The sequence below is a fragment of the Tinamus guttatus genome, unplaced genomic scaffold (genome assembly GCF_059628265.1).
Source record: "Tinamus guttatus ecotype Peru unplaced genomic scaffold, ASM5962826v1 Tinamus_guttatus_pri_ptg000463l, whole genome shotgun sequence".
Taxonomy (NCBI): domain Eukaryota; kingdom Metazoa; phylum Chordata; class Aves; order Tinamiformes; family Tinamidae; genus Tinamus; species Tinamus guttatus.
The window spans coordinates 856,626-872,276 of record NW_028288997.1 but is presented as its reverse complement, the minus strand read 5'-3'; the positions used below and the strand labels follow the sequence as shown (position 1 = coordinate 872,276).

At 59.6% G+C, this 15,651-nt stretch overlaps 1 protein-coding gene across 1 annotated transcript in view; it reads right to left on the bottom strand.

The window, feature by feature from the left end:
- Positions 1-94: 94 nt before the first annotated feature.
- The window catches only part of SKAP1 (src kinase associated phosphoprotein 1), a 115,848-nt gene continuing 100,291 nt past the window's right edge, over positions 95-15,651 (bottom strand). The window contains exons 10-12 of the mRNA XM_010214362.2: positions 14,912-14,974; positions 10,413-10,525; positions 95-207 (exon numbers count right to left, since the gene is read on the bottom strand). Of these exons, the coding sequence (XP_010212664.2) occupies positions 106-207; positions 10,413-10,525; positions 14,912-14,974 (278 nt within the window). The 3' untranslated portion in view covers positions 95-105. The remainder of the gene's footprint in view (positions 208-10,412; positions 10,526-14,911; positions 14,975-15,651) is intronic.

The following is a 15,651-nucleotide window of genomic DNA, read 5'->3' as shown; positions in this document are numbered from 1 at the left end:
GTGGCTCGGGCACCCCGGTGACATGGGGACACCCCAGGCACAGCCGCCCCCAGCGCCCGCGGCCGGGCCGGGCTCCACTCTCACCGGAACGTCGCGGCCGGGCGCTCATCGCTCCTCCAGGTCGTAGGCGGCCACCAGGTAGTCCTTGGGGACGATGCCCACCACGTTGTTGAGCTCGCCGACCCACCAGCCGTACACGTTGTACTCCTGGGGAGACAGGACGGTGACAAGGACAGCCAGGGCTAGAGCCAGGCATGTGCGGATCCAGCCCCTTCCTTTGGGGATGACCAACCCTCCGCGTGTCCCAGGCCCTGGTGGGGGGCCTCCGTAAAGCCCCTCCAGAAAGGACCCAGCCGGGGGCAGCAAAATCCCTGGGAAAGACACGGGCGCTGCGGATCCGGGAGGATATCCCCCCGGCAGCACAAATGCCAACAGGAAAGCTCCGTCGCAGGAGCTAGAGGAGGACACGGCGCAGGAGCCAAGGGAGCCTACGGCCCCGACGGGAGCTCCCCGTGCACATCCGCGCTCCGAACACGGAGTCTGTGCAAGGAGCTTTGAGAAGTAATTCTGCTCGGAGGCAGCTGGCTCCGGCGGCCAAGGTCCAAACTGCTCCTGCAGCGGGGACGGTGGCTCCGTCACCCACCCCGACACAGCCCTGTCCCTGTCACACCCGGCCGCGCCGCCCTCTCCAAACGGGAAGGGCAAATCCCGCTGCTCCCGGGACCTTGCCTGGACACTCTCCCTCCATCCCATGGGCAGCGGCTCTTCCCGGAGAGGCCCCGGCGCCAAGGGAGCTCCGGCCCCGGCTCCCGCAGCCGGAGCACCAGGAGGTCTTTTAAAATAATTTCTGCCGTGATGAATTGCCGGGCAGGCCGCGATCGCTCATAATCAAAGGGAGGGAAATGCAAATGAGAGCCAGGCGCGAGCGCGCGGCACCGAGCGTTTATTTCACTGCGCGGTGCCAAAAAGAATTAAAACAACATTAAACTCCCAGCAATAATGTTTAAGTCCTCGTTTCCAAGTGCCAAATTGCACCACTCTGGATCATACAGATGTTCGTTAATTATGCTAATTTTTATTAAACTATTAAAACGAGGAGCGCGCTGGCACAGAAAGGAAGAGCCCAGTGCAGGGTGAACTCTGCTCTCGTCTGGAGCTGCTCATCTGCATCTCGCTAACGCGCCGGTGCCGATCCCGGCGCTGCCGCGCGGGTGGGTTTGCAGGGGGGCAAGAGGAGGAGGGAGTTTGAGGCCGTTTTGGCTGGAATCTGCCTAATTATGCCCTAATGGGGCCTGTGCGCTCGGTACCTGCGTGCACGACGGGCGGGGGGAAGTCATTTAGCTGCGACTTTGCGGAGGGGATTGCAAACCTGCTAATTGGGAAGGGAATTGCCCCGGCGAGGCAGGAGGAGCCCGGTGCGCGCGGGGAGCCGAGCCGCGGTGCCCGCGGTGCCCATCCGAGGGCTGCGAAGGGCCAGGTCCTGGCACCCGGTGAGGCCGCCCCGGCGGTGACGGCAGCCCTGGCACCCGGGGACCCCGGGATGCTCCAGGCTCCGAGGGCTGGGGAGGAGCAGGCGCTGCGGCCACCGCGGGCCGGGGCCGGCTCCGCTTTGTGTCACCGCCGCCGTTTACCCCAGAACGGAGAAACCTCTCCGGGCGCTTCCCGCGTTTCGCTGCCGAGCGCGCCCGGAACAGACGCTCGTTCCCATCATCGCCGGCAATCGGGGCTTTTATGGCAGGTTGGCGCACGGGGCCGTAAAAGGATTTATGTTGCTAATCTCCATCGACAAGGGAGAAGGAGAACGGGGGAAAAGGAACAACGAGACGACAACAAACAACAGCCCCCCCGCTGAAAGCTGCCGCCCCCGAATCCGCTGCAAAACCCACAAAGAAGCCGCGTCGCGGCCCCCGGCACAGGGAACGTTTCATGGCTTGGAGCGGCCCCGAGCGGCTCCCCCGCCGCTCTCGGGGGCCGCGGCGGCATCGCAGCCTCCTCGGTACCAGGGGACGCCCGCGAAGCGCCCGCGGGCCCCTGCGAGACGTCGGCTGCATTTTAATGTCTGGCTCTTCCTGCTGCTTCCTATCTGTGCCAGCTTGTGCGCGGCGCCTCGCTGCCAGCCCTGCCCAACCTTGAGCCGACCCCGGCATCCGCTCGGCCGCTCCGGTGCGAGGGGAGGAAACCGAGTCCCTAAATGACCGAGTGGGACCTGGTGCCCCATGTCCCCTGGTGCTCTGGCTCTCCCCGTCCTGCCCCGGAGCCGGGTGTGGAGCTGATCCCCTGGGCACCTTCTCCTGGCTGCAACGGCCTTCCCAAGGGAACACGTCCAACCACCTCCTGCAGCCCGCGCGGCCCCAAGTGCTTGGCTGCCCCTTGGGGACCCCAATCTTGCAGCCGCATCCCCCACCGGCCTCTCCGGGAAGCTCCAACCATCGCGCTGACCCTTGGCTGAGAGGGCAGAGATGCCCAAGCGCCTCCCAACCGGGATCTCCCAGCATTTACCCCCCTGCCGGCTCCCGAGCCCCGCTCGCCGCCGTGCCAGCAGCCCTCGCAGAGCGCCCGGTCCCGCTCCGGGAGCGCCATCCATCACCCCCCGCGCACAGAAGATCAATGACGCCCTGATGGATGCCCAAGGAAAAGCCAATCACTCAGGGACTTATCGGTTTATGATTGCTCGGCCCCATTATTAGTGCTTGTGTGTCATACGTTATTGTTAGGAAAATGGAGGAATCTCATTGCGGGATGAGGAATGGCGGCCGCGCGCGGGGTCGCCTGACACAGGGGAGTTTTATTCCGGGGCAGCCATACATCTACCTACCTCCGCCGCTGCTCCGAGCCCGGAGCGCCGCTCCGGGGCCTATCCAGGCACGCGGGGCTTTGGCCCTGTGGCCGTCATAGGGAAATGGCTGGGAATGTTGGGGTTCAGCTGCCCTGACGCCCGCCCTGGGCATCGGTCACGGCCTTCCCCCTGCTCCGACACTGCAGATCCCTACAGCAAATCCCTATGAAAAGGAACACCCCGGATGGCTCCCACCCAGTGGGATCTCAGCTCCTGCAAGGAGCTGGAGCAGCATGGGATGAGGATCCCGGAGAGCCTCGGACCCTGCTCCTTCCCACCAATCCCATCCCGCGGCCTCCGCATGCTCCAGGCTCCACATACCCCATCCCAGCAGGCTCCAGACATCCCATTCTCACAGGCTCCAACCCAGGGAGGCCAAAGGGAATATGGGGAGGGGGTTCAGGTGCTGTCGGGGCTGGCGTTGGGCAATAACGGGATATAGTGCCCAGCTGGGAAAGGCCGGCAGGAAGGGCCAGCTGGGCCTCGTGAGGCCCCGGGCGACTTCAACCAGGAGACAATTCCCAGGTGGCCCCAGGCAGAAGGGCCCGATGGAGAGTTTGGGATTTAGCCGCTAATTTCCCATTAAAGTCATGCAAATAAATGAGCCCAGGTGGCACTTTGGACACGGATGCCCCGTGAGCTGCCTGGGGCAAGAGGGACTCGCACCAGAGCCCTTGTGCCCGCATGATCCCAGATGGACCCCAAGGGGATCCCGTGGGTGCTGGGCACGGGATGGACACGGGACGGACGGATGGGTGGACGGATGGAGGGATGGACGGAGGGATGGAGGGAGTGAGGGAGGGATGGACAGATGGAGGGATAGAGGGATGGATGGATGGAGAGATGAAGGGACAGATGGACAGATGGAGGTATGGACAGAGGGATGGATGGAGGGAGGGAGGGATGGACAGACAGACAGAGGGATGGATGGATGTACAGATGGATAGAGGGAGAGAGGGATGGACGGATGGGTAGATGGACAGACAGATGGACGGACGGATGGAGGGAGGGATGGATGGATGGACGGACAGAGGGATGGACAGACAGATGGATGGAGGGAGGGAGGGCTGGACAGATGGAAGGATGGACAGACGGACGGATGGAGGGATGGAGGGAGGGCTGGACGGATGGATGTGCAGACGGCCGGACGGCCGCGCGGCGGGAGGCGGCCGCGCCGCAGACAATAGCGGGGCCGCGCGGCGCTGCCGCCGCCGGGAGCTCGCGCGGAGCTGCCGTATTAATATTTATTCCATAAAGCAGGCGGCTCCCAGCGCCGCGCGGCTCCGCCGCGCTCTGACCGCAGCACCAACCCTCAGGCACCGCAAACACAATTTGGGAACAATGTGACGGAAATGTTTAATCTGCTCAGCCCATCTGTGCTGCGTATTTCTCCAGATCTCCCTGAGAGAGGCGCCTTCGAATCTCCACATTGCCTTTAATATTCTCCTAAATCACCTCCCCACTGCACTTCAAGGGCCATTGCTACAATATCACAGGTTCATCGAAAGTGCACGGGAGAAGGGGGGTGCAGGCAGGGGAGGGGGAGGACCGGGGGTGCCGGCTGAGATATTTTTTATTTTAAAATATTTCCCGCGGATGCTGCTCCCGTGCCCCTCGGACAGGAAAGAAGCGGAGAGAAAAAAAGAGAAAGGCGGGGGGGAAATCAGAGCGAAGTTATTGTGCTATTGCTGGGAGGCGATTAGCGAGGCTGTTCGGAAGCAAACAGGCTGGAATGGAGCAAAAATCATTTCCAAAGCGCCGCTTCCATTAACGGCCTTCCCGGCCGCTCGCGCTTGGTGGCTGCGATTTGTCTCCGCGAGGGACCCGGGGCTGCTCCGCGCCCGGACGCGGTGCCCGCTCCGTGCGGGGCGCTCGTTCCCGGCTCCGCGGCGCTCCCGGCTCCTTGGAGCTGCCCGCGCTGCCCCTTGGCCCTGCAGGGAATGGGCCCATTCCCCTGGCACCGCGGCAGGCGCTGTGGGCCGCGCTGTGCCGTGTCCTGCAAGCGTGCCGTGCCGTGCCAGGGAATGCCGTGCCGTGCCAACCAGTGCTGTTCTATGCCCTGCAATGCCACGCCAAGCCATGCTATGCCATGCCATGCCATGCTATGCCATGCCATTCAATGCCATGCCAGCCAGCGCCGTTCTCTACTATGCCATGCAATACTATGTCATGCCATTCCATTCCGTGCCATGCGGTGCCATACCATGTAGTGCCATGTCCTGCCATGCAATGCCATGCTGTGCCACGCCATTCCATCCCATGCTATGCTGTGCCATGCCATTCCATTCCATGGCATGCTGCACCATGTCATGTCATGTCATGTCATGCCATGCCATGCCGCGCCATGCCATGTCGTGCCATTCCATGCCATGCCATGCCACGCTGTGTCATGCCATGCCGTGTCATGCCATGCCATGTTGGGCTGTTCCACGCCATGCCATGCCACGCTGTGCTGCCCTGTGCCATGCCATGTAATGCCATGTCGTGCCATGCCATTCCATGCCATGTCAGGCCATTCTATGCTGTGCCATGCCATGCTGTGTTATGCCATACCATGCCATTCCATTCCATGCCACATTGTGCTGCACCGTGCCATGTCATGCCATGCCACGCCGTGTCATGCCATGCCATGCCATGCTGTGCTGCCCTGTGCCATGCCATGTAATGCCATGTCGTGCCATGCCATTCCATGCCATGCCATGTCAGGCCATTCTATGCTGTGCCATGCCATGCTGTGTCATGCCATGCTGGGTCATGCCATGCCATGCCATTCCATTCCATGCCACATTGTGCTGCACCATGCCATGTCATGCCATGCCATGTCGGGCCATGCCATGCCATTCTATGCCGTGTCATGCCATGCCATGTCGGGCTGTTCCATGCCATGCCATGCCGTGTCATGCCATGCCATGCTGTGCTGCCCCGTGCCATGCCATGTAATGCCATGTCGTGCCATGCCATGTCAGGCCATTCTATGCTGTGCCATGCCATGCTGTGTCATGCCATGCTGGGTCATGCCATGCCATTCCATTCCACACTGTGCTGCACCGTGCCATGTCGTGTCATGCCATGTCGGGCCATGCCGTGCCATTCCATTCCATGCCATGCCATGCTGTGCTGTACCGTGCCATGCCATGTAATGCCATGTCGGGCCATGCCGTGCCATTCCATTCCATGCCATGCCACGCCACACGTGCCGAGCCGCCGCCGCGGGCCCCTCCGCAGCGCGGGGGGACGCGGGCACCGCGCGCAGCCCCGCGGTGCTGGCGTCACCCGCGCGCGTTGCCATGGCAGCCGCTGATGGCTTCATTTCCTGCGTCCCCGGGGGCTGGCGCAGCCGGATCCACCTGCTCTTTCCCCTTCCCTGCGCGGGGTCATAGTCAGGTCGCCAGAATAAATGAACGCGAGCGCTAATGATGTGTTTGCTGCCTGTTTATGCTCTCTGTGTGTCAGGGGCACTCACATTTAGAGAGCTCATTATGGCTGCAATTAGACTGCACCATTGCTAGATATTTAACTCCTTTTTCTTTTAAATTAGCATTTTAATAACGTTCTTTGAGCAGGGGAAACAAAATGACCATTTTTCACGGACAAACTTCCTAGCTGTAGGTGCAACTTTAATGGCAAAGTTGCAAGGGAGGGAAAATAAGCCGAGGTCTGTGCCCGTCCTGCCGGTTCCTGCCCGGCCCCCCCGCTGCCCTCGGTGGGAAGGCGGAGGAAGAAGAGGGAGAGATTTTTATTTGCTTTATCGCGCACTCAATTTGCGAAATTTGTTCCGCAAATTATTTTCGCCTTTAATGTCCCGACCACTCAGCGCCCGCTGAAAATCCGCAGCCGCCGGGGTGAAACCGCCTGTGGGCAGTGATCTGGGAGCCCTGTGGGACCATGAGAGCCCCCGGCCACTGCCGTCCCCTTCCCGCCGGCGCTCCCGGATCCGGGGGGCAGCGAGTCGGGAGCCTCCGCGGCCGCTTCCCGAGCGCCGGCTGCAGCTTGGCGATGGCAGCCCCAGGACGTATCCAGATGCACTCGCGGTGTTTTAATTAAATACCGCATTACGCCTCGCGACAACCCCACGGCCGCGGCGTAAATGAATTCTGGAATTAAAGCGTCGCTCCGGCGTCGCGCTGCCTCCCCGCTCCTGCCCAGCTCCCGGCACGGACCCAGGGCTGTAAACCCGGGCGTTCCCTCAGTTACAGATGGAGCCACATGGAAAAAAGGACACGGAGGAGGAGGAGAAAGGGAGAGATGGGGCGGAAGGCGCCGCTTGCTGCCCAGTGCCTGTGGTGCCCGCGGGAGCACGGAGCGGAACCGCATCCATTCGGACACTGCCCGGCCCTTAATCGCCCGCATTTTGTTTCCACCTCCCGCTTTGGGGCTGCTCCGTGGAGGCCGGAGCGAGGTGGGATGGCTCCTTGGGAAGCGCCCAGCTTGCTTTGGGCAGGCGAGAAGAGTTATGGCCCCGGCAAACTTTTATTTTATACCCGGGAACGGGCATTTCGTTTCCATCCATCTATTAGCACGTCTCTAATGAAACTAGACCGTACGTGACATTTTGCAATATAACTGCTTTAAATGTTAGCACATCAATTGGTTTAAATGTTACCCGCGCCTCATGAACCGAGAGATGGTTTTATAATTATCTCCGTCTCTCTCTAACGAACAAAGATCCCGCTGCCGCCTCGCATTGGGCGCTATCAACGGCAACGCAGATCGGGGTTTTTAAAACACAGATGCTCAACAGGCTAAAAGCTACAGCGAGCACACGGCAGCGACGGGAAGGGGGTTTTCTTGGTGCTCACGGATTTGGCAAGTTTTGCTGGGCTCGTGATGGATTTTGCCTTGGTGCCCTTTGGGTTTCATGCTCAGTTTTCCTCTTGTTCCACCTCTTGCAGCTTTAGCCATTCCCCGCATGGAAACTTGCATGCCCCTATGCACACACCTATACGTACGCACGTATGGAGGTATAAATATATGTAACAGCAGCCTATGGGAGCTCTGGCTGGCAAAGGACAGGGTTTGGCATTGAGCCTCTTGCTCCAACGCTCGCCGCTTTCACCCAAGCACAATTTCCCCGTCCATTTATGAAATAAAGTGAAATTTCCCCGTCCGTTTGCAGAATAATCCAGGCAATGGCCGGGCATCTGCTACGCTGGGAACAAAAGCTCTTGCGGCGCCCGCTCGGCGCGGGGCATCGCGCCGGGCACCCGGGGGCTCGTTACTAAATCTCTGTCTCATAAAGGCAGCGCTGACTCCGGCGGAGCTGCCGGTTATAATCCCGGCTTGGGAAAATGGAAGGATTGTCACACTTAAAGACACAAATTTCCCCCGTAATATATTCGAATGGAAACCTCTGAATCCAATACTACATGGGCATAGCTAATAAATTCACAATATTTCAGCCTCAACAGCCTACAACGGTTAGTTTTAAAGATTTATGTGGTAAAAAATTACTCAGTGATGAATACAGTTTATTCTGCGCAGTATTGGAGGGGATAAGGAATTAAACTACTGTCTTTAACAGTGAATTTATTATTACCTCTGTCAAAGACGAAGTCTTTAACTGCATTTATTATAAATTTCAGCGCAAAATAAATGGTTGGAAGACGCATTAAGGCCCCCACGATGTTCGCGCAGGCTGGGACAGGCCAAGGGCACATGGGGTGCTGGGACCCTGAAACGGCTGGGGACCGTGGGGTGCTGGGGCCGGGCTGGTATGAGGAGAAATCCTGGGAATTTGGGCCCAAGCGGGAAGCGGGTTTTTTCCCGCAGGACGGGGCTGCGGCGGCCGCCTCCCGCCACCCTTTTCTCCTCTCCAGGCGCGGGTGTCCCCTCATTTATAAAAATTACCTGGGAGGAATGAGGCTGCCAGGGGTTTGTTCTAGACGATTGGCTCCCGCCGGGGGGGCGCAGCGGCCGCGCGCGCGGGGACGCCGCGAGGAGCGATGGCCTCGCTCGGCTTTGACCGGCGCGTGACCGTTGCCTTCCCGCTGACCCCGCCGGCCTTCCCGCTCCGCGGCCTCCCGCATGCGGGCCCGGCCGCCACCCCGCGAGCGGCTCCCGGTGTCCCCGAGGGGCCCGTCCGCCCGCCCCGGCAGCGGCCCCGGCAGCGCACGGGGGAGCGCGGCCGGGCCGGGCCCCGTCCGGGCCACCCGCCGTGTCCCCGCGCCGGGCCCGGTGCCGCTAGATGTCACCACGCGCCCGGCGCTCGGGGCGGCGGGGAGGACGGGCCCCCCTCCCTTCCCCCCTGCTTTCGTTGGAAGCAATTGAGAGAATTAACTTATCCGGTTTTATGGCCTGCTTGTCACATCCAACTAAGCCCACTTAAAATAGGAAGTCGCGCTGCATTCAAATAATTATCATAACGCACAAATCACCCATGCGGGGGACGGGGGCTGCTGGCGGGGAGGGGGACGTGTGGCCCGTGCCAGCGTCTTCCCCTCCTGCCCAAACCGCCACCCACGGGTGCCCGGCCGGGGTTCACGGGCCCTTTGCCACTGCCAACCGCGGCCACCAGCACCCCGGGGCCGGCGTGTGGCACTGCGGGGACACGAGGACGCCCCAGCACCGGGACAGCATCCCCAGGGCTCGTGCGACAGCCCCCGGCACCAGCGGCTGCTCCGAGCGGCTCCCAGCCACTCTCAGCACCTCCGTGTCCCTCAATAGGGACCCTGTGTCCCCTTGGAGCGCGCTGCCACCCCGGGATGTCCGCGACCCCCCGCGCGCTGCTCCCGCTGCCGAAATGTCAGGCAGGACCCGCGCGGCAGCCGGCGAGGGCTTCAAAGGCACCAGATGGATTTTTATATTAGCTCCTATTTCATGTTCAGACAGAGCGACCGCACCGCTAGAACTGCAGCCTCGCCGCTGCCGCAGTTGCTTCTGTGAGATTAATTCTGCGAAATTAATTGGGACAAGATTGAAAAGGAAATTAAAATGCAGCTGAGCGAACAGGCTTTTCAAACACCTTTCCCCCCTCCCCGCCTTGGTGCTCTCCCCCTGCCGCGCGGCTCCGCTGCGGCCGCCAGCAGCCACCGAGCAAAGTAATTTACGGGGGAAAAGCTCCCAGGACCCATCGGTTCCGTGCGAGGGAGCTGGCCCACGAGTCGCGGGCTGAAGCTGTTGAGGACAGCGGAAGGTCTGTGGTGACGCCAGGCTGCGTGGCCGTCCCTTCCGCGACGCCTGGCATGCGCTTTGGGGTCTCACGGCACCAGCCCGGGGCAAGATCCTCCCTGCAGGGTCCCTGTTTTCCACTGCGGGGATGTCCCGTCGCTAAGCCAGGATGCAAAACTCGCTCAGATCCTGGTGTCACCGGGAGCTGGCGCGGAGCAGCCGGGCCCCAGGGCAGAGCCCTGCAGGGAACAGCCCGGTCAGGGACGGTCACACGTGGCCGGGGTTGCCCGGAGCTCTGCTCAACGCGGGGGAACACCCGTGTGCGCCTGTTGACAACACCCGCTCTCGGCTCCGCCGCTACCCGGGCAGCAGCACGTGGGCTCCCCATCACCATGAGAAACCTGCCTGGGGCATCGGCGCTGCCCCGGGGGCAGCGGGGGCCGGACGCCGGGGCCCACGAGAGACCTACCTTGCTCAGAACATAGATGAGGTCCCCGCGGCGGAAGGAGAGCTCGTCGGGGTGTTCCCCGCTGCAGTCCCACGCGCCCTGGTAGTAGCTGGCAAAGTCCCTCGGGGGCTTTCCTGGGAAGGAGGAGAAATCAGGGAGAGCGGGAAGCGCACGGGGAGACGGACGGGGGCGTCAGGGAGAGGGGCTGGAGCTGCCGGTTTTGGGGTAACGCAAGAAAACGGTGGTTTGGGGAATCAGAGTGTCTCAGATTTGCTTACTTTCCATTTTAATTAAAAAGCAGGGGCCGAAAAACACCACGAGGAAAAGGGGCCAGTCAATAAATAAACAAACACAACAGTATGGGGAAACACAAGCAAATGCACTGATAGGGGTTTCCAGAAGAGCCTGCATTAAAGCTATTTACCACGAACCCTGCTGAAGAGCAAAGTATTTGAACCAAAGATGCCTCCCCTATGTCCCGAGCCCCCAAAACTGCCCCCCATGCCCAAACTGAGCCACCGGCAGCACCGCCACCGCCACGGCGGCTGTTCCCGGCCTTGCCCAAGGCCCGGGAAGAGGAATCCCGTTAATTAACATCGGGTATTTGCACGGGGCCTCTGGGAGGGCGCTGCTGGGGAAGGTGACAGCCAAGTTTATTTATTAATTAAAGGCGGCAAGCGGGGGATTTCAGGCAATTGAGCAGGGCTCGCTCGGCAATCAAACGGCCCCGACGCCGCAACCGGGAGCCCGGGGGGAGGAACGGGGAGCAAAGAGCTGCCTCGATCCCTTGTTTCTGGGAGGTCGGAGTGCTGCAGTGAGCCAGGAGCCGGGAGCCGGCGCCTGTGCTGGAGCAGGAGCAGGAGAAGGGGCCGTGCAAACCTGCAAACTCTCCGTCGCTCCCCCTTTTTTTGGAGACGGATGATTTATTTGCTGAAAATTGTGGATTTGGGCTGAGGAAGCACTTGGCAAAGCGGGTGCCGAGGCTGAGGAATGCCCTTGGCTGGATGTGTGCGTGGGCTCTCTGGAAAACAGTGTTTTCAGAACTCAGCCTTGCCATCTTTTCCAATTCTCAATGGCGTTTCTTGTCTCAGGAACTGGCAAGGAGACCGGAGCCACCGCAGCCAGCGGGTCCCCACCGCTCTCCCAGGAAAAAACACCCCGGGTCGGACTCTGAGAGTCCCAGTTCCCAAATACATGAAATGTTCCCACTCCCGAACCAAAGGTTTGAGGCGGGAGACTGATGGTGGCAGATCCAGAGGTCGCAGGGATTGGAGCAGCAGAGCTCTGCTGCATGACAGAAAGCATAAATAGAAAATACCGAGCACGTGTTGGAGGAAATGTTTCTAATATAGTATAAGGGACTGAGCGATAAGGGTGCATCTGGAGTGCTGTGCCCGGATTTGATCACCTAAATATGAAAAAGGACATTACAGAGACGGATAATAGCACAGCAGGGAGTAACTGGAATGACTCAGGGACTTGGGGAACTTAAATAGAAAGGCTGGGAAAAAAAAAAGTAGGTCTGCATCCTTTGGAAAGTATTAAAGGGGGAGCACGCAGTGGTGAGGAAAAGATTGGGAAGGGAATAGAAGGAGAAGGAGCTACTGAGTTATTTAAGCTTGTGCGAAGTGCAGGAAGCCGAGGTCAAGAGCAGGAGGCAGAGGAAAGAGCGGAGCCCATGGGTATGTGCAGGGACATGGAGAGCCCGGATTCGGGAGCCGGCTTCAAATGCACAGCAAGGAGCAGCCTGGCATGGAGGGATGGCTCCTGCCGCTTGGTTTTCCCCAGGGACACGAGGTCAGGACTCGAGGAGAGGGGAAGACGCATAGCAGTGAAATGGGAAGATTTTCTCTTGCTGGGGGAAGGCTGTCCCTGGTGAACAATAATCTCTTGTAATCCTACGGAACGCTGCAACTAATTTGCTGGCAAAGAGATTTAAGGATAGTCATTGCTGAAGTCAGCCGAGATTCCTCTTCACACTGTGCTATGGGTAGTGCTGGCGTGGGGGGGTACCAAAACTACCACTGTGCACCACGAAGGCCAGGGGCCGATGCAGTATTTGGTCTCTATAGGCTGGAATAATCCTTAAAATGAGGTGCCACAGACTGTTCTGGAAGTTCCTGCTTGGCTAGGTCCCAGCACACATCCCGACACCTTGAGCCTGTCAGCACGGATTGCAGAAAGGAGATTCAGCTCCTAATGAAACGGAGACTTCACAGAAGCCTCACGCGTGATCCTGGGCAAGATACTCCATGAGCACAACGAAGGAAACTTTCCAACCTCCCATAGGGTTCATGCTCCCAAAAGCTTTAGTAGAGTTTTTCCAACCGAGTCAGCTGGCCTGATGAAAAATCTCACCCCTCCCTGCAAAACTGCCTTCAAAAGGTCAATATTAATGGCTGAGGATGAGGAAGATGCCTCAAGACGAAGGCTCCGTTGGGCTCTGCACTCCAAAGACAAGATGTTTCTGCCAGCTCCCAGGAATATCTCGTTAAAATGAAGACCATTTGCAGAAAAGGGATACTGGGGTTAAACAGCCCAAACCTCCAGACTAGACTCCAGAATTTGCTTCCAGGGAAGAGATGTGATTTCAAAGCAACTGATGCACACTGATGTAAGTGGGGCGAGAGCCTGCTCCCATGTTTATGGGCCTTGGGGTCATTAAGAAAACCAGCCAAATGTGACAACTGCACCGTTTTCTTCTGCAGTGTGAGCAGCCCGCGGCAGCGCTGGGGGAGAGCCACTATCTGCCCCGTCCTTTTGCTTCAGGTGTGTTGCCTTGGAAGTCTGTTGATGCTGAAACCTAGTGACAACTGTCTGCAGGCCAGTGCTTGTCACTGCTCTTCTCACGCTAGGTGGAACTTCTTGCTATTCTGAGCACAGAGGGCTGGGAAAGAAGCCCCGTTTGGGGACCTTTTCCTTCAGTATAGGAAATTGGCTCTGTCCATACTCAAGCTGCAGCAGGAGCCCCGGAGCCTCCCGGCGCAGAGGGCAGGGATTAAGCTGCCTGCAGCCTGGGAGGAGGAAATGGGCGTCTTGGCAGGAGAAGCCTGCAGCTCTCAGCGGGATTTGTTGGGCTGCTGCAGATTTGTGGCATCCCTGTATTTCTTAGAAATTAGAAACAATAGTTTTCCATTAGCCAAACGCTCATGTGGCATTTTGGCCGTGGGATATGATTAAGAAATAGCCCCTTCTCTTGCTGCCTCCAGCCTGGCGCTGTCCAAGGCCTCCCGACCTTTCCCTCCAGCTCTTCCTCCACTTGGACCACGGCACAAATGGCACGCGGCAAAAGGCACGAGGACCGGGGCCCCCAGCGCTGCAATAACCTTTCCCTGTTGAAATGCAGTCCAGCGTTTCAGAGGCGGGAGCCTAATGTATTATTTAGCGTGGAAACAGACACAGGGCTTGAAGCAATCATGGCAGCGCTAATAACTAAAACAGTTATAACTATTAACTGCAATTACAACCGCCGGGGAGATGCTAATGAGCGCAGGTGCGCGCACGGCTGCGGGCGCCACATCGGCCGCGCGCCCGGGGCCCAAAGCCCTCCGGCCGCTGCCACCAGCCCCACGGTCACCTGTCCCGAGCGCCCGGGGTCCCCAGCAGCCCCTTGGGAAGCTCTCCGGAGCCGGGATGCCGGGAGCACACGGGGACGGCAGGAAGCTCCCAGGCGGCTCTGCCCCGGCCGCTCGGACGCAAGAGCTGCCTTCCTGCGCCGGGGCAGAAGCCGGATTGGGAAGAGGAGCAGGTAGGACCGGGAGGAGCTGGGGAGGAAACAGATCTTCCGCTCGGTCCCCGTGCTGGGCCTGAAGGAAAAGGCAGGGGCGGAGGCGACGCCGCGCGGAGGCTCTGGAGCGGCCGCTCCGCGCGGGCTCCCAGGGCGCTGCTGCGGTTCCTCCCGCTCCCAGCGCCGGGATCCCTCCCTGCACCGGCTTCCTCCGGGCCCTGACTCATTTCCTGCCCTCTGCTCCGATTACTTTGGCCGGGGCGCCCGGTGGCGGATGCTGCCATCGCCTCTCCAAGGCGTCGCCTCCTGCGGGGGACGGGGACGCGTGCCCGTCACCGGGAGCTGCTTCGGCAGAGGGATCTCATGTCCATGGGGTCTTCCTTGTGCAGAGCCCCTTTCCCAGCAGACAGGCTTCCGATTCGGTGCCCGTCCTCAGGAGGAGAGGTGACCCCCGTGCCCACAGCAGAGCCAGCAGGAGAGCTTGGAGGGGACAGTCCCCAGAGGTCGAGTTATCCCAACTTCACCCTCTGCAGACTCCCCTGTCACCCGTTGGTCTGACCCTCGGGTCTCCTGCCCTCACGTTCTCCTCCATCATTCCGTGCTCTGGGTGTCCCTGCTGGAGCAGGGCGTTGGACTAGATGATCTCTAAAGGTCCCTTCCAACCTCAACCACTCTGGGATTCGGGGATTCTGGGATTCTCACACCCCGAAATGTTGGAGCGTGGCTGGAGACCAATATCCTGGATATGGGACTGGGAAGGTCTGTGTGTTTGACAGAGCAGGGGGGCTCCTACCATCTCTCTGTCTGCTCCCGGTCTCCTCGGTGTCCTCTGCGAAGGGGGGATCCAGCTCCTCCTCTGAGAAGGGAAAACAGAGCAGAAAAGCCAGGTTAGTGCCAGGGAGGGGAGCCGGGGCCATGAACGGTGGCACGATGCGGCGGTGACGGGCGCCTGCCACCCCTGCGCCAGCTCGCGGGCAGGCGGAGGGAGCATCCGACTGTCAGAGTAACAAATTACCAGCCTAATTGTGAGGAGTGGAAGGGAGGAAGTCACAGATAATATTTTAAAACATGCCGCATAAAAATATGAATTGTTGTTAACACTGGTAAAAACAAATCACTTATTATAGCCTCATAAATTTGCACAACACTTTAGCAAGTGCCCTATAGGAAGAGATGCTTCCTGTGCAGGAGAAGTCACAGCAGAGGGAAAATCAGGCACTGAGGAGAAATGGCAGGACAGAAACACAAGAAAGGATTGGGGCAAGAAGCAGAGTTTACACCAGAACTGCACTGGCTTCAATGACATTTTTTGTCAGCCCACGTAATCTGCTGAAATGCAGCTCGGAATGATCGGTATTGACAAACCATCAGCAGCAAATTGACGCCAGGGTTTGCCAGCCCATCTGCAGGTCAACGCAAGGCCTTGTCCCCGAGGCACTAACGGGGCTCCTGGTGGCAGTTGCCTCCCTCTAGGACCTGCCCACGGAGGGGATGTGCCGTGAGCGGCCTCCGCGGAGCCGCGCGGCCGCATCC